Raw genomic sequence first — 19,228 nt, 5'->3', positions numbered from 1 at the left:
AAGAAAAAAAAAGATTCAGCTGTTAAATAATCTGTCTGGACAACGGCAACTTTAAGTGCTATCTCCCAATTTCTTGCCTGCTACGCTGGGGACAGAAAGGGAAAGGGGCGGGATTAAAGGATCAGGTAAATTGGGACAATACTGAGCTTTTTTTTGTGTTTTTTGTTTTTTGCCAATACTCATTTGGAATGGTGTGAACAACCAGAGTAAACTAAACAACTTACAATACAAAAAACATAAACAGCATCCATAGAAAAGGTACGTCAAAACGCCACCTTGGAAATATTGATCCTCAAAAATAAACAATGATAACAACAACAAATTAAAAAAAAAAGGAAATGACAAAAAGCTACCACACATTTTTTTTTCTTGTTATATTCCATAATCATGAACAGTTTCATTTTTTTTTTTAGTCACAATATTCTGGTAGACACTTTCTCCATCGTTTCTTACAGATTCCCCTCTTTTTTCTTCTCTTTCTCAAACGTGTTCCGTGCTCATCACTCCATCTGCAGATGGACGAGAGAAGAAGAACAGCACCAAACGGTCCTATTCCTGCAGTCTTCTGGGGGTGGGGATGTGGAATGGGAGAGGATGCAGGAGGGGCAGGGATGTGTGTTCTTTTTTTCCCCACATAGAATCAAAGAGTTTTAAAGAAGTCCCTCACTAAGTGTCTTGCTGCTGGCAGAAGTTTGGGCAGGGACCAGGGCCGGTCACACGCAGATGTGGATGCGGGTGCCTGCTCTGCAGAAGTGTTAAAGTACTGTTGGAGGTAATCTTTGTAAGTATTCTTCCTTCCTCCTCATCGAGAAGCCCAACAGTTTTAGTCTAATCGGATCAAAGGAAATGGAAAAAGCAAGTGACTGGACTAGGGCGAAGAAGGAGAGGTATACTGCACAGCCCCTGATGACCGCTCCCATCTATATACACATGATCCTCTGCGTGTGTGTGTGTGTGTACGTGTGTGTTCTTTCTAACACACACATCTAGGTGTCCTCTCAACTGACGTAGAGATAAAATGGCTAGCCAGGCAGCCCGAGACAACAGAGAGGAGTGTGTATGCAGGGTGGTAGGCCGAGGAGGAGAGAGTGTGTGTGCGCGCGCGTGTTTGTGTCTATGTCCACTCCTCTAGAGGTTCTCTACATAGAGGGCAATTTTTCCAGGGAGAATGACAAGACATGGTGTGACAAGTGAATGAGTGTGTGTGCGTGTTTGTGTGAGTGTGTATGCATTAAGTGGTGTCATACCTTTGAGCCAAGTGTTGAGAAAGCAACACATGGAGGTAAAGCAGTGCTCCACAGTCTTATTTTTGTGTCTGAAAGTAACGAAGGTCATCTAACCCTGTTGTTTTTTTTTGTTGTTTTTTTGAAGTTACTCAATGTCATCCTTAGTTGCTTGAATTTTCTTAAAAACAAAAGAACATTCTCTTATTTTTCTCTCTTATCTGTTTTCTCATAAGTGTACTGTTGGTAATTTTTTTCCTCTTCACACGGGCGAGAAGGGCTCGGGGATTGGTCTCAAAAAGTCCCGTCCCTCCGGCTTGTCTGAGATCTGTCCTACTCCAGCTCCTCTGTGGGAAGATCCTCCTCCAGGTCACGCTCATCGCTTGGCAATGGCAGGCTGTGTGTGACACCAGCCAGGAGCGATACTGACCGGCTGTCCTCCTCCACCACTTCAGTGGGCTCTTCCTTCACATGCACTGGGTGGCTGGAAGAGAGAGCGGAAGAACAAATCATCAGATGCTGTCTTTCAGACTTTTTAAGTTTTTGAAATGCTGAAAAGAAGAAAAAATAATCTTTAAATATGCCACAAGGATTTCCTGTTTCCAGAAGTCTTGCCATGGTTTACGATAGCTTCTGGTTGCATTTATACAATTTTATTTAATGAGCTGCAATATTCCTGATACAACAACTTGCACACATTAGCACTGGGAAATGGGATATTTTGTTGCTGCTGGCTGATGTATCCTGTAAAATGTAACCAGTAGATTAGTTACTTCTGTGATTGAGGTCTCGGGAAATTTGCTTAGGTTATAATAGAACTTAAACTCTTCAGTGACACCTGTTCATTTACTTAAAGTCTACTTTTTACTTAAACCCAGGGGACAAGGTTCTCTTTAATATTGCCACTTTAAAAAAATTTTTTTTTATAATTTTAAAATTTAGGCATCTACATAAAGCTCTCCCACACTAAACCAAAAATATATCTGTGTCGATACGCTTAGCATATGGACATAATATTATGGGCATCCTGTTTTTCCTGGCAGCACCTGTATGTTCTGCATGTGGGAGTTTACACGTGCGCCTTTATGTACCACATACCTGTACTGTTGAGGGCTGAGCGTGGGGCTGCAACTGCCATTGCTGTTGACCTGCTCCACAGTGGAGCTGACATCATCGTGGCCCACATGCAGCATGTTGAGGCTGTGCGCAGACTGAGGGGTCACCAGGGATGGGCTGTTCAGCAGGGACAGACTGCTTTCTGCCAGAGCCGCCTGGAAACAAGCGAGCCGTGTGGTCACTTTAAATATACAAGTTATCATGTTTGGAGAAAAAATATGTGGAGTTATAAAAGAAATGTGACAAATAGAAACATCTCTACTGATATATTTAATCTTTAATGATATTAGAGTGTTTTTATAAACCGAGCTGACATGGAGGTCTGCCTAAAATATGTAATTGGATGATAAGGAAGATTTTCCTTTCTGTACCTCTTAAAGCTCTTCTATACAGAGTGCCAGTGAGCACGACAAACCACTAGGGGGCACTTACATACAGTGCTTTCCATATCAAGGTCTGTGCTTTTACATTTAAGTCCCTGTCATAAGTGCGTGTGTGTGTTGACACAAAAGTCTCAGCAGTGTTGTTAAGAGAGACTGAGCTACAACCTCAATCTAAACACACACCGCGCAGCTTCCGCATCTGCAGGAGAGAGAATAGAACTAAAGAGAGCTGCCTCGGCCGCTATTCTAAATCCAGATGTTTGAAGACACAGGTTGGGGCCCTGCTTGGTATACTTACCCCACCTTCCCCTCTCACCAGAAGAAGGGGGGAAAAAAGACAAAAGGAATTCTCAGTGGCTCAGAGGTGAGTTTTCTAGGGCAGGCGATAATTTTATGCAGTAACCTTAATTGACAACTACTTGCTGCTATAAATCATCTCGGTCTCCAAAACTGCACATGCGCATATGTGTGTGTGTCTGTGTGTGTGTGCATTTTTGATTTGTACATCTGCACTAAAACAAGGAGAAGAGGTGGGTCCGGTGTGTGTTTGCATACTTGTGGCGCGCACGCGGTGATGAAGGTGGCGCGTGTGTGAAAAAGCGAGGTGGGAGGTGAGACTGTGTGTTAATGTGGGAGGAAGAAGAGGGGAGGTGGTGTGAACGTCGTTAGGGAATTGGCTAATTATAAGAGGGAATTGATATTAGTGTCCTTGATTATGACTGGCTACTAGGTGTGTGTGTGTGTGTGTGTGAGTGTGTGTGAAAGAGAGAGTGAAAGGTGGAGACAGAAAAAGAGATTGAGAGAAGTGGGGTGGTAGGGGGAAGGAGCCTTACCTGGTAGCTGGCATTTAGGGATCCAAAGCCGAGTCCTGAAATCATGTTTTTCACCAGAGTGGGACTTCTACAAATAAAGCGCGCGCACGCACGCACACACACACACACACACACACACACACACACACACACACACACACACACACACACACACACACACACACACACACACACACACACAAGCACAAACAAGGAGAAAAAGGAGGTTGAGGATCACAGATTGCATACACATGTGAGAAAGATGTCACATCACCAAAAGCGTTGCAACAAATTCCACAAATATGTTTGTTACTGAAATATCCACAGACTGTAAACAGACGCTAAAAGCATGCACATGAAAGTCTCTGATATCTGGTGTGCAGGTGTGTGTGCATAATTATCCCTGGATTCTCTGGTGGTTGGAAAGAACATCTGTTTACACGCGCTAACAAGGTTTTTTCCTGTCTTGCATCTCACACAGCTGCTTACTAATGGAGTCGACAAACAGGGAAAAACGCACACACACACACACAGTATGTACATTAATGGCCAGCAGCCCCTACTTTGTTTTTACTTGATTCCCGAGTTGGCCTCTCGGTAATAATAGTGGGTCCATTTAAGCAATCATAGTGCCAGCACCGATAAGCTCACACTCACATCAGCCTCAACCGTGCATCAAGAAAGCAAACGTGCGTGCGCATGTGACAGCGTGTTCACTTGACTCTGTGTATGTGTGTGGTGCTTACCCGGTCATCTTTGGTGGTCTCCTCTTTTGGTATTCAACTTCATCCACAGTCCACACGGCCCCCTTCACATTCTCAACACGAACAAAACACTTGTGCAGACTCAGGTTGTGGCGCACGGCATTCTGAGGAGACGAAGAGTGAAAAGAGGCAAAAAGAGTCACCGAGGATCAATCAGCTACTATTGCATTTTCATTGTTTAATATTTAACTTGACGCTGAGATTTCAGGTTTTATTTTGCTTTAACTTTCCTTGGACTCTCTTTGCAGAAACGATTATTCATTTTTTTTTAAATTTAGCATTAAAATTAGTCGGCCTCCTTTCTTGCCTCATAAATGTTCCAAAAGGGATGAAGAACCTCATTTTGCATTAATGCACAGGCTTATTGAAATAACTGTAAAACACTTTCTCAACTTATCCCGCAAAGTGATGAATTTAATAAGTACTACTACTGGTTTAGTAGTACTAATGTTTCCTGATGACTGCTGTTAATTTCATAAGATTTCATCCGTGGTCTTCGGTTTTACCTAAAGTGTAATGCAAAAGTTGTAACAGGAAGTGAAAAGCTTAACCACACTTTTCTACCCTTGCACTAAGTCTGTCACCCAGTTGGAGGCAAGAATACGAGCTTTCCATCAAAAGTTAATAAGTAATGCGACTTTAAGGATAGGAGCCGCAACTTCTTCAGCCATCGCTTTGCACCTCAATGTAGCTCCCTGTGCAGCGCTAACACAAGGCAGCGGTTCTCTAGTACTGTTATTTTATCACAGAATGCTTCTAATCAGTCATCATCAGCACACACACTCTCACAGAAACACACACATCCACAAGCTCTCAGACAGCCAAGCAGGCGGGCACACCGCTATCTTCGTCTCAACCCCCCAGGGACAGGCCTCCCTTTTCATCTGCTATTTGTAGTTTGTTCATGCCCAATTTCATTACCAATTTTAATTCGTCTATAATTAAATCCTGCATATTCTCTCTGACACGCTGTTCTAAGCCGAGAGGGAGGGACAGGCCAGGCATGCATCACTCCTTGCCGTAATTACACACGCAGATACACACATGCGCGCGCACACTCACACACATACAAACACACAGACACGTAATTACACAAGCCATAATCAGTGGAGGAACCCTTTCTCTCCCCCGCATCCCCTCAACCCCCGAGCCGTGATGCTAAGTTTTGTAAATGAGTCTGACCCCAATCTCTGCCCGCCACCCTGACAGCGCAAACACACACACAAGCACACAGACACACTCCAGACGCCAGTGCTATTGCAGTGCGATTTGCATTCGTCTCCGTGATGAAAGCCTAATTCTCCCAGTTAAAACATTAGCAGTCATTTACAGTGGGTCACAGCACATGTGCCACTCATCTCCACTCCCTTCGGCTGGGAGAAGTGTGTGCGTGTGTGTGTGTGTGTGTGTGTGTGTGTGGGGGGGGGGGGGGGGGGGGGGGGGTTGAAATTTTGGAAGAAAGATCCAATTGTGTACCTCACAAATGAGAGAAAATAAGCATTGAAGGTTCACAGATGTTAATCCGAGTCCTATTGCTATCATATTGCTAATATTTGAACACGTTGATGTTTCTGACTTGATGCATTCAGGGCCAGGCTACCTGCATGTGATGCTACATAAAGTAGATGTAGTGAACAAACAAGCAAGTGCCAGTACAGCCTCTAATTTGGCCCTGATTGCATTTCTTCAACATAAATTTCATTTTTTAAATTTAATAATAAAAGAAAAACACCTACAAAAAAAAAGATTATTACTATGAGAATCTACATTAAAAAATAACAGACCCCAGCCCATCGTGCAGCACCTTGAAAAAACACTTAGCACTCATTTCCTCTCTTCTCTCAATCATCTTTTTCTTTCTCTCTCCCATCTCTTCTTCATTTTCTGCCCCTCTCTTTCTCTGATCAATGACTTCCACTCCCTGACACCGCTGCTCTGCTCATGAAATATAACGGCTTATTAAAGGACATATATCTCTACGGCCCCATTTGACTCACTGGGCTGCTATATAAATACATAAGGCCATGCAGAGCTATATTTAAAGGTCTTCTAGGCCAGCGGCACAGGAAGCAGACGCCAGACATTAATAGTTAAAATTCATAAAAGTCAGATGAGGAGGTAAAGATATTCCTGGCTAGCCTGTGTTAACCATTTGCACAACTCTCCCTCTGTCTTCATCTCATTCTTCCCTCCTTGGTTTGGGCTATTAGAAGAAGCCCGTGGTCGTCCCCTTCTCACTCCTTCGCTCCTTTCCTCACATTCCCTCTTTCTGACACCCAAATTAGTGTGAGGTTTCAGTAAAAATGGGTCACCTACAATGGTGAGATCAGGCCAGGTGTGTGTCTGTGTGTGTGTATTAGAGAGAAGGATGAAGAGGGAGAAATGGGCAATATAGTGTGCGATCATGAGCAGTGTGTGTTAGCTCTGTATGTGTTTCTCTGTAATGAGGCTGCATAACAGCTAGAAGTGTCTTTGCTTGACTAAGTGGGGTCGACAATCCATGTGCCGCGTTGCAGGTGAGAAAATTGTTTAGTCCTAAGAAGGAGAGAGAGGGAGCGATAAAGAAAGAGGAATGGAAAGCGTGAAAGAAAGAGAGCAGAGGAAAACTGTCTCATAAAGGACAGAAACAGCCAATAACTGTCAAATCAGTCATATTGGTGGGTGCTGAGCAAAGTCAGCCTAAGAATCTGCGTATGCAGGGGTGTTCAGACCGTGACTGTTATTGTACTCGTATCACTACGTAAGTGTTCAGGTTAGGCCTTTAAACTGACACAGTTGACTGCAAAGTACAGTCATTTTTTTCAGTGTTTCAAATACATCTAATAAGTTTGCATCTTCTTGGGTTAGGGGCTTCAGCAGAGAGCACAGACGAAATTTACATGTGCAATAATCAGCTTTAAACCCAGCCCAGTTGTTGTTTTAGCCAAAATATTATGCTGAATTCCAGACTTTCATTTACTAGATATGGCCCAGCTTGTTTTGCTCTATCATCTAAACAGCTCTAAACTAGTTTGTTAATTGGCTCGTTTTACTTCTGCTCTCGTTTATTTTAGATTCACTGAATACCGTGTTGTACCAAAACCAGAGATTAGTATAACTGCAATACGGAGGGGATTCAAAAGCCATACAAATGGGAAAGTGCAAAGGCGCATGCGGTGTGCCTTTACCTTCCACGTGGCTGTGTTTCTCCTGAAATAGGCAAACTTCCGTGTAAACCAATTGTAAATCTCGTTGAGAGTCAACTGTCTGTCTGGGGACTCCAAAATGGCCTAAAAGAAAGGAGAAATGGAACAAAAAGGTTAGAGGAGGACACAGACGGAGAGATGCTGATAAGAATCATTAGAGAGACTCACATGACGTATAAGAGAGGCGTAGGTAAAGGGAGGCCTGACATCAGCATTCTTGTAGAACTCACAGTTCTGGGCGAGCTCTGAAAGACAGAAGACATTTCAAATGAGCTCATGTGAGCTTATGCAGAGTTTCTGAACTAATAAAACTAACACTATAATATTTTTCAGGTACATGAAATCACTGAGATGCGAGGAAATGCCCTCTTTTTTGGCTTTGGCAAAATAAAATGCAAAAATATATAAATGTAAAGCAGCAGTCAACACCTCAGGTCTTTCTGGAGTCCAGAAAGACTATGTTGCATCACTAACAAGTAATGGTATTCTCAGTAAAGTACTGTGAGCATCAGGCGATGGTGAAGATGGATATTTCAGTCTACCTGAGGCGATCGGGGTGCAGTACTTGTCGGAGTTGCGCCTGCGTATGGGCCCAACAGCGTGCGTGTGTGAGTGGGAGTGTGTGTGCAGGCTGGAGGAGCTGATGACTGAAGGCCCCTGGCGCAGTGGGGTGATGGGGGTGGCAGCTGAGGTGGGGGGGGGGGGAAGACCCTCTGGGTAGGCCTCGCTATCCCGCTTTAAGAGAGAGCCGCTGGAAGCCAGGTTCAGCTAGAAAACGATACACACAGAATGGGCAAATTGTTTCAAAGCACAAAAAAAGAGAAAAAGATCCTTTTCATGGTCCTTTCCATGAAGACTGTTATTTAGGTTGGGCTTATAAAACTTCATTGTCTAACTTTATTGTTTATGTACTTAGTGTGTTGAACTTTTTAGTTCTGGAACGTCAAATAGGTTTTCTATTTAATTAAGGCGGACCTTATGTTTACCTTAACCCTTTGTCATCTGTCAAGGTCTGGAGCTGGTTACAAAGAAAGATTATCTTTCTTTCTTTAAAATCATGGCAAGGAGGAGGTGAAAAGACGCCTCACCTCAGGCATTTCACCCAGAAAATTCATAATGTTTCAGCTCAGAAGCGGAATACTATTATTAAGTTCCAGAGGTGGGACCAAGTCATTGTTTTGCAAGTCTCAAGTAAGTCTCAAGTCTTTATCCTCAAGTCTCAAGTCAAGTCTCAAGTAATGTCAGGCAAGTCAGAGTCGAGTCTCAAGTCACTGGTGTAAAAGTCCGAGTCAAGTCACAAGTCTGAAACTTTGAATTTCAAGTCCTTTCGAGTCTTTAAAAAAAAAAAAAACGAAAAAATAATGTTGCAGTTATGCTAAATGTAAATATTAGACCATGTAATTTTTTAATCTGTGTTTTTCTCAACACATGACAAAATAGTGAACTTAGAAAATATACACAAATTGTGAAATTGCACCTCTTTAAAATGCAGCTCAATTAAACCTAGCTCCAAGAATAATTTTCACCGACAGTTCTGAGATAAGCTGCATGTTATTCTTGGATGCGGTTGTAGGACCGGCTTTAAAATCGCATGACAAAAATATCATACATATTAAAAAAAACTGAATCACCAACGTAGCCTGGACAACATTTGCTAGTTAGATGAAGTCAGCTATCTCATTGTAGCATATTTATATGCATATTTATAATTATACGGTTCTTGGAGTGAGTGCATACACTCGTGAAGTTTAGTAACTTACGGTCACTGCAACAAGCCCAGGTACAGTTTACCGACGGATGGGTGCAGGACCTTGAAATGCACCGTGTAGAATGAAAGACCATCGTACGTATCATAAGTTTACCGGTCTCACAAATCGTCGTCATAAATACACATTCGTTAACCGTTTATTAATAGGACCTTTGAGCTCAACGGTAATTAATTAGTAGTGGAAATAATTTCTGGTACCCATCACAGAAATGTAGCAGTGACAACAATATTGTATGCTGTAATCGTACTGGGCAATTAGTGATACAAAAAACCTGTTTTATCCTGTGAATAAAAGTATATGTTTTTGTCAATGTACCATAATAACAGAAGCGAAACGCAATATTGTGTCAGGACAATTCACTATTTATGCACAATAAATAAAGGAGCATAGCGCGACAATTTCTGTTCAGCGCCAGACTTGCTTGTAACCTATATCACCAATTATGTTAACTACAACAGCAGACTGACCTTTGTGTAAATGCTTGGAGCAGACTAACCTGTGAGCTGGAGGGTTCTGGGATGTTATATTTGATCTTTGAATGGCTGCAATCCAGGCCATCCGTCGCGTCTTTGTTACTTCGGAAACACATGGCTCGAACAATTTCTCTTCAACGATGTAATCCGATAACAACCGATCTCTTTACCCGTCGGCTTCCCGTGGCTGTCATGCGACCGGCTATTGCAGTTAATAATACAACAGCTTCTTGACATTTTTGTGTTTCTTTTTATCGCTGTGTGACTGATTTCAATTGAAAGCCTGCGTGCGCTAGTACCGCTTGCCACGAGTTCCCAGAATCCTTTGCGGTTCTACCCGTGAATGACGTCACATTTTCAATCTCTATATAATATGCATGTTAAATTTTATATTTGGGGTAAAATATCAAGTCTTTTCAAGTAAACCGGTTCAAGTCCAATTCAAGTCCCAAGTCATTGGTGTAAAAGTCCAAGTCAAGTCACAAGTCTTACAACATTTTTTCAAGTCAAGTCTAAAGTCATAAAATTAATGACTCGAGTCTGACTCGAGTCCAAGTCATGTGACTCGAGTCCACACCTCTGTTAAGTTCCCCTGCTATGCTGTACATAGAGGACAGAAATGCAAACACACACACCGGCAGGCCCACTTCCTTCCTGATGACTGAAAATTATACCAACCATTAATTTGACATTATTTAACCTATCATAATAGGCTGCTTTATTCAGGGGCCACTACTAATGTTAACTCATAAGAAAAGAAAGGCCTTCAACACTCCCTGTGAAAATGTGGTCCTATCATTTGTGCAGAACCGCACACACTCATACACACTTGAGCGCTTGAACACACATGTATACTTATACACACACTGCACTGGCTGCAATTAACCCTGAGCTTACAAAAACAAAACCACACGACAGCATGTTTTTAAGAAGGGAACACACACATGCGCTTTGCGGTGGCGAAGTCTTCACGGACCAATTCGGCCCAATTAGGCAGAGCCTTGCACAGATACACACTTGAACGCACACGCGCACACACACACACACACACACACACACACACACACACACACACACACACACACACACACACACAGAACCACTACATCCAGTCTCTCTGGGAGAGCTGTTGTAAGGCTGCTAGTTTAGGACTAATTAAAACCACTAAGTGTGTGTGCATGTGTGTGTTGTCTAGATGTATGCAAAATGTGTTGAATCGCCTCCTCTTTACTCTGCCCCCTCTCTGTACCATTTAAGCTGACTGGAGAGGGCGGGGCTGTTTAACAGGTACTTCATTAAAGCTGCAACCCTGCCCCATCACCACGGCAACAGTCGAACACTGTTAATTGAGGCCAAGCTTTGTTTCCATTCCTGATGCTCCTCCTCTGCCCCTCCTTCTCCAATCCCTGACCCTGAGGCTCTTCTCCAGTGGTGACAGAACACGCCTCTTCCTGATTTCCCATTAGATGAAAATGGCAGCTGATCCCCTTGCGATCAACACATCATCCAGGCAGGCGCACAAGTACGCGCGAGCACACGCGCACACACATTGCCACTCGGCTGCACCCATTTATATCCTCAAATTAAGACACTCTACCTCTAATTGACAATTAATTTCAACATCTTCATATTTTAATAAGACTCCTCGTCAATCTGAATAATGAAATATTCATTAGATACCTAATAACAACCTCGCCAACCAGTGTGGACACACACAGACGCACGCGCCATGTCAAATTTCTATCCTATGTTGTTGGCACACACTGACAATATTGTGAGAGGCTGTTTTAACTGCTCTCTCTCATAGACAGGCTGGGAAATCTTAATTCTCAAATGCAGGATTTGTTTAGAAAAATGAAAGGAAACTCTGACACAGTTTGAATGTGGGGATTTGTTGCAATCTCTAACTTTGCATGTGGAATTAAAACATTGTGAAAGCCTACTCTTCTGGGAAATTCGATGCACTGTATCATTGCAAGTTAAAGACAGAGAAAAGGAGAGTGAGGAAAGAGATGAAAAAAGTGTGGAAATGTGTAGCAAAGTATAAGGAAAATTAAAAAGTAGGCCTTTATGATTCATGAAAAACACATTAACTCTCATTGGTCAATAGGGGGCGTCGATACCAAACTGAACAGTAACAGAGGAAGGTTACTGTACCCAGAAGGGTAGAAATAAAGAAAGTGAGCTATTAAAAGAAGATTGTGGGTGAATAAGAAGGAAGAGCGTTAGGTTTGGGGTCACATGTCATGTGACTGGACTTTGGGTGTGTACTCACAGGTTGGTTAAAAGGCTTTGGCTCTGAGGGGCGCATATGCAGGTGGGTCATCATGGCCTGGAGTCGCTCGCTCTCTTTCGCCAGCTGAAAGACACGAGCGTGGACAGGATTACTTTGATATACATTTAATTTCACAACCCTTTCATTTATAGTGTGGTATTGGCACATCCTACAATTCCAAAACCGGTCAAGCACCACGAAGAACATGAGCGTGAGCCACCTCAGCACCAGGCACCCTCTCGGACGCTCACACGAGTCTGCAGACACAACTGTCCTCATTTGACTTTGATAACCGCTGTTTAAAGGGTGATGTTACAGTCTGAGCTGAATCCCGTGTGTGTGTGTTTGTGCTGGAGTAGCAGCGTACACAAGTGTCGCCTCTAGAAAAACAAAAAAACGGATCCACGCCAAGGCGAACGCGGCGATGTGTGTCCGAGTGCAAATATGAGAAATTTAAAACACGCTTCACGCATGTGTGTGTGCGCCGTGTGCGTGTTCGTGCACGCGAGGGGCAGAGCGGTGGGATGCCGATGAAGTGACATGTCGAAGGAGAGAGAGACGGCTGTCCTGATGTGATGTGACACCAGCTGCCTCTCTGTCACTTTGTGTTCCCTGGTGGTGGCTTCAGGGGCTGAGCTAAACGCTGTTTACCACTACTGCCAAACACAAAAGCTAACCCTAATTCTGGACCCCCCCCCCCCCCACCAGACACACACAAACACACACAGGGACGTGGCCGCTGTGTTCAGTAAACCGAATGTCCCAATGCGCGCCAAAAGACTCGTCTTTGTATTTGAACTTTGTTTGGAACTTTCTCACATTCGGCGCCGTTTAAGAACAGCATTTCACTTCTCGTTATTTTGCTTCTGCGGGACCATTCAGATGTTTCAAGAGGGTTTGCGTGCATGAACCACTCTGAGAACAAGAGACTCCTTGCAGCCTGGCCCTCCACTCTCTAGCTTCTGTCTCACTCTCTCTTTTCTTTTCCTTTTTCTTTTCTCTTCCCTCCCTCCTCCCCTCCTCTCAGCCTCACTCTCTCTTGCTGGTGACCAGAGAAGCTTTATAATTGGAGCAGCAATGGCAGCTTCCCTGCTGACTGCTCCTTTTAAATTACAAGCTCCACTGCTCTCCATAAACTCTGCCCTGCCTCAGACGAGTTGCGGCCATTGACAGGCTGAAACAGTCTTCATGACTTTGTTTGTGAGCAAACGAAAATGAGGTGTTCTTGCTCACCTGTATCTCCAGCTGCTGAACCACCTGCATCTGGACTCGGCACTGAGCAGTGCTGCGGTCATCTAGGGCATGCTCGTTGTTCAAGTGCCTAGAGGGGATGAGAGAGTATCAGTAATTTACTCATTTTCTGGGAAGTGATTTGATATCTGCTTGCAAATTAAAAAAAATTTTTTAAAGCGCCAAGATCAAAGAGCTGCTAGTCCCCACTCAATTAAGATTTTTAAGTCAATAGGATTATTGTTGAATCAGCTTGCAGGTCCTGGATGATGAAGTAACAAAACTCGGCTCTTTTACATTTATTTAAACTGAGATCTAAGCTGCTTCAGTGCTAGAAAAATAAATCACAATCTTGGAAGTTTATTTTGTCTACTGAAGGACGCGGCAGCTGTATTTTGTGTGTGTGTGTGTGTGTGTGTGTGTGTGTGTGTGTGTGTGTGTGTGTGTGTGTGTGTGTGTGTGTGTGTGTGTGCGTGTATACTTCATTGGTGCTTAGTGAACCATGATCCAAGACAACCACCTGGATATGAGCTCATGTGTTATTGCACAAAGCCTTATCTTAAGTCTTTCTGTTAAACTCCTCTCCACATATTAACGCTGGTGTGCATCTGTGTGGTGTGTGTATGTGTATGTGTATCGGAATGGTGGCGCTATTTGTTTCCTCAAATGTGGGAGGACCTGGGACCTTCTGATCTTTCCCAGATCACCCCTCCCTGTCTCCCTTCCACCTTCCCTTTCTCTCTCTCTCTCTCTCTCTGCACTGTCATCGCCAAGGTTATTCCCAGGTTGCTGCTGTCTGTGCATGAGATTGCGCGGTCATATATATGTCGTTGTGTGAGGGTAGTTAAGCCAGGCTGACTCATTAGATGTCCTGCTGTGTTAACTTTTAATGTTCATAAAGTCACTTGCTTGTTGTGAAAGTGCGGAAAAGTGCGGAAATGCACGTTTGCACGGCACGTACGGCATTGCGCGTCTAGCAGAAAGTAGAAAGTTGGGCAACATCAGGCGAAGACTAGAAATGAAAGAAAAACAATGATGTCATGGCGGGGCTAATCTAGGCAGATAGATGGCTCAACACAAGTGCACGATAATAATAACAAAAACATGATCTCACCCCTCTCACTCGCTCTCTCTCTCCCTGTCCGTCACTTATACTTTTGTCGACTCTCCCCTTCCCACTCCTCTTCCCCCGCAACTCCCCAAATGCCTATGATTCACACTCATTCCAACTGAATCTGCCCCCCAAACCCTCCCCTCTCTCTATAGCTGGGCCATAAACAGTAGCGGGTTTTTTTTTTCTTTCTCGATGTGTCCTGACAATGAGGCTCTGTTTACTCCTCTGAGTGCAGGCAGACAAGGCTTTAACCCACATTACACCCAGCTCCACCAGCCACAGCCAGAGTATTATACCAGAGGACAGGGAGGAGGAGGGAGGGAGGGAAGGTGGGCAGAGACAAGAGGAGAGAAGAAAGACTTGAAATAGTGAAGTGTCTCCTTCCTCTGTTCTTTTGCTCTACCCTTTTCCCTCCTGGGGCGATGACTAAGGCTCGCTGGAAGGGAGCGCACGGTTAGACTGATGGCACTGTGTGTCGCTGCCTCTATTTTTTCATCTTCCTCCCTCTCTCGCTCTCTCTCTTACATACACACACAAACACACTCTTTCACTCTCCTTCCATCTGCCCTGGGGCTACATGAAATGAGACACCAAACAACAGCTTTCCTCTCCAAACTTTCCCAGCCTGCCTGCTAGCTTTGATCTGACTGTCCGATGCCATCACAATCACTATTCACAGTTCTGTGATGGTGTGTGTGCGTGTGTGTGTGTACGAATACGTATTTCATCACCCAGGCTTATTAATATCTCCACTGTCCAAATAGCTAAGAGTTTCACATAGATAATGAGTGTGAGTTTGTTTAAGGCTTCATTAGAGGCTTGTGAAGCCTTCATTATCAGCCACGGTGCCATGGGGAAGTCCACAGTGCTACGTGTGACAGGAGGTGGTAGGAGAATGTCAAGGCCGAATACTGCATCAGCATCGCACAGTGTATCCAAACTGGTAAATAACAGAGGGAGGAGTGAAAGTTAAGTAGAAGGACGCAGAGCGAAAAGAAGTGAGAGAGGGGTTTCTTGCTCTCACAGAGACCAAAAATCATAAAAGCCTACCAAATTAAAGAATGGCTTACAGACCAATATTTTTAAAGCACATCAGTGATAATTCTACATAGCTAGACCAGTTGTCTGCCTCTACTCAAGCAACAATGTGATGTATAAAAATGCACGTGCAAACATGGAATTATGGAGATGGAGGATTCTGTTCTTCAAGGAAGACAAAGACTCAGAGAAAAACGAAGTGAATCTGTGTACCAACGTGTGTTTGTACATGTATGCATGCATGTGCCTGGGAGCTAATGTGATGTAACATATTGCAACAAATGAATTAGCCAGGAAACGCAGCAGTGATGTGTACGATTGACATGTACATTATTAGCATTATTAGCTTTTCTTTGTTTTGCCTCACCTTTAGTTCATACAGGTAATCTAAATCAGACATTGTGAGTTTTATTGGCTTAAATTTTAAAAAAATGGTTGTTTTGTACTGGTGGTAAAAAAAAAAAAAGAAGAAAGAACTTTTAATGTTTGAATCAAACCTGAACTTTGGTCGAGGATTGCAGAAATATTTAACGTTTACAGTTTTACAGTTTCATTGCCATTTGAAACTGTAAATAATGCCAACTAATTACTGAACAGACTTTGATTATCTTTAACTGTGTGATTTCTTTTTAACAGAGAATTTGAACGCATCTAGAAATATTACTATTATGACCTCTCCAAGGGAAATATATGCATGTCCCTATAACAAACTCTTTAACAACAACAACAACAACAATCTTTATTTATAGAGCACATTTAAAAGCCTTGGGCATACCAAAGTGCTTTACATAAAACAATAAAAAATAAAACAGTTCACACATAACAGCTGTAAAGGGGATGGAAATGGAAAATGGACAATAACAGAAGTGGGGTCAAAACAGAATCCTTTCCACTTTGACTTTTCTTCTACTTGCACTATTAAATATATACTAGGCATGTGATGTAAGTGGCAATCATAGTACAGCTCAGATTAACAGATATGTCAATCAAATGTAGTGTAGGGTTGTCTGATTTTACGCTGTGGGCCACAATTTGATCTTAAATTCGCCAGACTCCACTTTCTGTCAGTTTAAAGAAGTTAAAGTAAACATTTAATCCCTGAGATACCTTAATAAAAAATTTATACTTTTAAAAGTGTGTCTCGGAAAGAAATTTTATATTTTTCTATTGTACTCTTAGTGGAAAAACCCCCACCCCCGCCCCATATATTTCTTTAGTAGTTTTCTGTCATTTAATCTTTTGTCAGTCACGTATTTGCTTTGGTGTAGTTTGACTGGCCATGGGGGAGGTCATAATAAGTAAGAAAATCTTTAAAACTTATGAAGACACAGTTAAAATTCCAAATTTCCTGCCCTCCTTCACTTGTTCTAACGTCATTCATTGAGCCCAATTTGAGTCTTTGCTGAGCCAATTCTGGCCCCCAGGCCTTCTGTTTGAAACCCCCAGTGCAGTGCAAATATCTTTATTGATTTTTCTGAGTGCTTATTTTTTCAGTGGCTGGTGACTTACTTGATGAACTGTCCTATGTCCTCACACAGTGCTTCACAGCCAGGCCACTTACACTCTCCATGGCCATAGAGGGGATGGGAGCCAGTGTGCTCCTCATGACTGTGGAGAGAAAGACACACACAAACAGAGACAACAGTGACATTATATATTTGTTATCCTCATGAAACAGTAGATAAAGTCAAAGTAAGTGCTTAGAATATTAAGAAGAAAAGCATTAACATGTCACACTTTCACATACATACACATGCAAAAACAAAGAAAACAAAAACCGTGTAGCAGCAATAGCAGCAGCAGCAGCATCAATACAGCCATCTGAGTTTGGTTAGCAGTCATTAGTACAGTTCACGAAGCCAAGTGCAGAGACAGGAGGAACAGAACAGAGTGGGGTCAGTCACAGAAGCCAGGCAAACAGGGGAATTGGTCCAGCAACCTCACATTCTGGAGTCCATGACCTGTGTTTCTGTTCCTGGCGTGTGCTTTGCATGTGTGTGTTGGTTTTGGTGTATGTTCTAATGTTTCAGGAGCTGACACAGAGCCGGCACGGGACCAACCAGCCATGACTGATTGGTGGCGGTTGCCGTCATGTGCTGGTTGTTCTTTTGTGGTGAGCTTATGTGTGTGTTTTTTGAGTGCGTATCTCTTCATATTTATGACAGTGTGTGTATTTATATGTGTGTCTGATGATGAAAGACTAGGCCAGGTTTGGTTTGGACCCAGGGTAAAATAACTGTATCCGTGCATGTGTGTGTGGCAGGTCCAGTAGCAGATGTGGTTCAGACTTGGACCTCTGCCGGCGACTGCTGTCTCCACATATATTTACATGACTGTGTATGTGCGTGTTTGTATGAGTGTGTGCGTGTGCATGTGCGCGTGCGTGCGTGCGAGTGTGTACATATGTGTGTGCGTGGACTGGAATGGGGATTCTCCCAAATCAACATCATAAGGTTGTCTAACAAAAACCATTTGTCTTGCAGATGGAAACATGTCTCTCTCCCTCTCTTTGCTTTTCACCTCTTCCTGATCATATGTGGAGGCTGAGGTTGGAGTGTATGTTGTGTGTATGTGTGTTGGCTGTGGTTGAGTCAACTCAGAAGCAGCTCAGACAGCAGACATGACAAACTGCTGGCAACCGCATTCTCCTCCACATCAGCCATGCATTAGCTTAGCAGGCTAATGCTATCCCCTTTGTGATCTTCTAAGCCAACTCTGTCGGAGTACTTCCAGCACACTGTAGCTTCAGCATGACCATGTGTGATATATTTGATTAACTAATAGAACCTCTCTTAATTAACACTTGTCCAGCCACCCTTACCCCCCTCTGAAATGAAGTCAGGAGTCAGGATCAACAATGCCACTGGTACAAGCAGTAAATCAGTGCTGAAGGACACTTCAAACCACCCACCTCTAGTGTATCTTCTTGTCTTAGACTTGCCCACTTGTGACTGTGTGTGTACGTGCATGTGCTACTCACTGGCTGCTGGGGGGTTGGCTGCCTTTGGAGTAAAGAGGGATATGGTCATCTCCGCTGTCTGCCTTGGTGAAGGAGGATATCCACTCAAACAGTCTGGCTCTTAAAGACGGAGACAAGCCCATGAGCAGCCAACACAGCCATGGGACAACACAGCCCTTACACAGTGTGTGTTAGTGCATCCCCCAGCACATGCATCCCTGGAAATGATCACGCTCGACTGCGGAATTTATCTACTTGAGTAGAATTTATCTACTTCCTGCTACTACCCCTCTCCCGAATCCACTATCGTCTTGTCTTCTTTCCTAACTTTGTGTCCACACCATACTGACATGTGGCTGACACACCGCCTATCAAATGAGCTGAGCGAAGTTTACGCCACACTGATGTGTGATATGCTGAATGTGCATGTTTTATATCTGTTTTTTTCTGTGTGTCCAAAAGAAGGTTCAAATTTAAGAAAAAAATGACACAGTGAGAATGACTAAATAAGAGAGACCGGAAGAGAGTCACACAGAGAACAGACTGTGATAGCCACATTACCTGTGGCTATCATCAGGAAGTCATACTTGTTTCCACACATCACTATACCTGTCTCTCTTTGGGGTGTGGCTCTGTCCATTGGGCAGGCTGTGCAGTGGAAGGTGAGCACTGGCAGCTTTGGGGAAGGCTGAGGTAGAATTGGAGCTGTTGGTGCTCAAGTCAAGGCCCTCGGCCTGTTTCAGGGCCTCCTCGCTGCTCGGCACCCCCGACACATCCTTCCACAGTTGCTGTAGGTCTGACGGACACATCGCTGCAGGCAAGGACACAGATTTAACTTAGCAACTGGTCCCACTTAACCCGTCCATCAACTTCAAATGTTCATGCAC

General features: G+C 43.5%; 1 protein-coding gene across 2 annotated transcripts in view; it reads right to left on the bottom strand.

Moving 5' to 3' along the window:
* Window positions 1–369: 369 nt before the first annotated feature.
* foxp4 (forkhead box P4) overlaps window positions 370–19,228 on the bottom strand; it is a 91,678-nt gene continuing 72,819 nt past the window's right edge. Inside the window, exons 7-18 of one of the 2 annotated variants that reach the window (XM_026168319.1) lie at window positions 18,951–19,152; window positions 18,363–18,461; window positions 16,892–16,990; window positions 13,234–13,321; window positions 12,001–12,084; window positions 8,026–8,251; window positions 7,652–7,728; window positions 7,466–7,567; window positions 4,281–4,402; window positions 3,556–3,622; window positions 2,322–2,494; window positions 370–1,707 (exon numbers count right to left, since the gene is read on the bottom strand). In XM_026168319.1, the coding sequence (XP_026024104.1) occupies window positions 1,557–1,707; window positions 2,322–2,494; window positions 3,556–3,622; window positions 4,281–4,402; window positions 7,466–7,567; window positions 7,652–7,728; window positions 8,026–8,251; window positions 12,001–12,084; window positions 13,234–13,321; window positions 16,892–16,990; window positions 18,363–18,461; window positions 18,951–19,152 (1,490 nt within the window). In that variant the 3' untranslated portion in view covers window positions 370–1,556. The remainder of the gene's footprint in view (window positions 1,708–2,321; window positions 2,495–3,555; window positions 3,623–4,280; window positions 4,403–7,465; window positions 7,568–7,651; window positions 7,729–8,025; window positions 8,252–12,000; window positions 12,085–13,233; window positions 13,322–16,891; window positions 16,991–18,362; window positions 18,462–18,950; window positions 19,153–19,228) is intronic. The other variant, XM_026168320.1, reaches the window with a different exon arrangement.

Source organism: Astatotilapia calliptera, chromosome 5 (assembly GCF_900246225.1).
Source record: "Astatotilapia calliptera chromosome 5, fAstCal1.2, whole genome shotgun sequence".
NCBI lineage: Eukaryota > Metazoa > Chordata > Actinopteri > Cichliformes > Cichlidae > Astatotilapia > Astatotilapia calliptera.
Note: the sequence above shows the minus strand (reverse complement) of the source record. Positions and strands in the feature narration are given on the sequence as shown.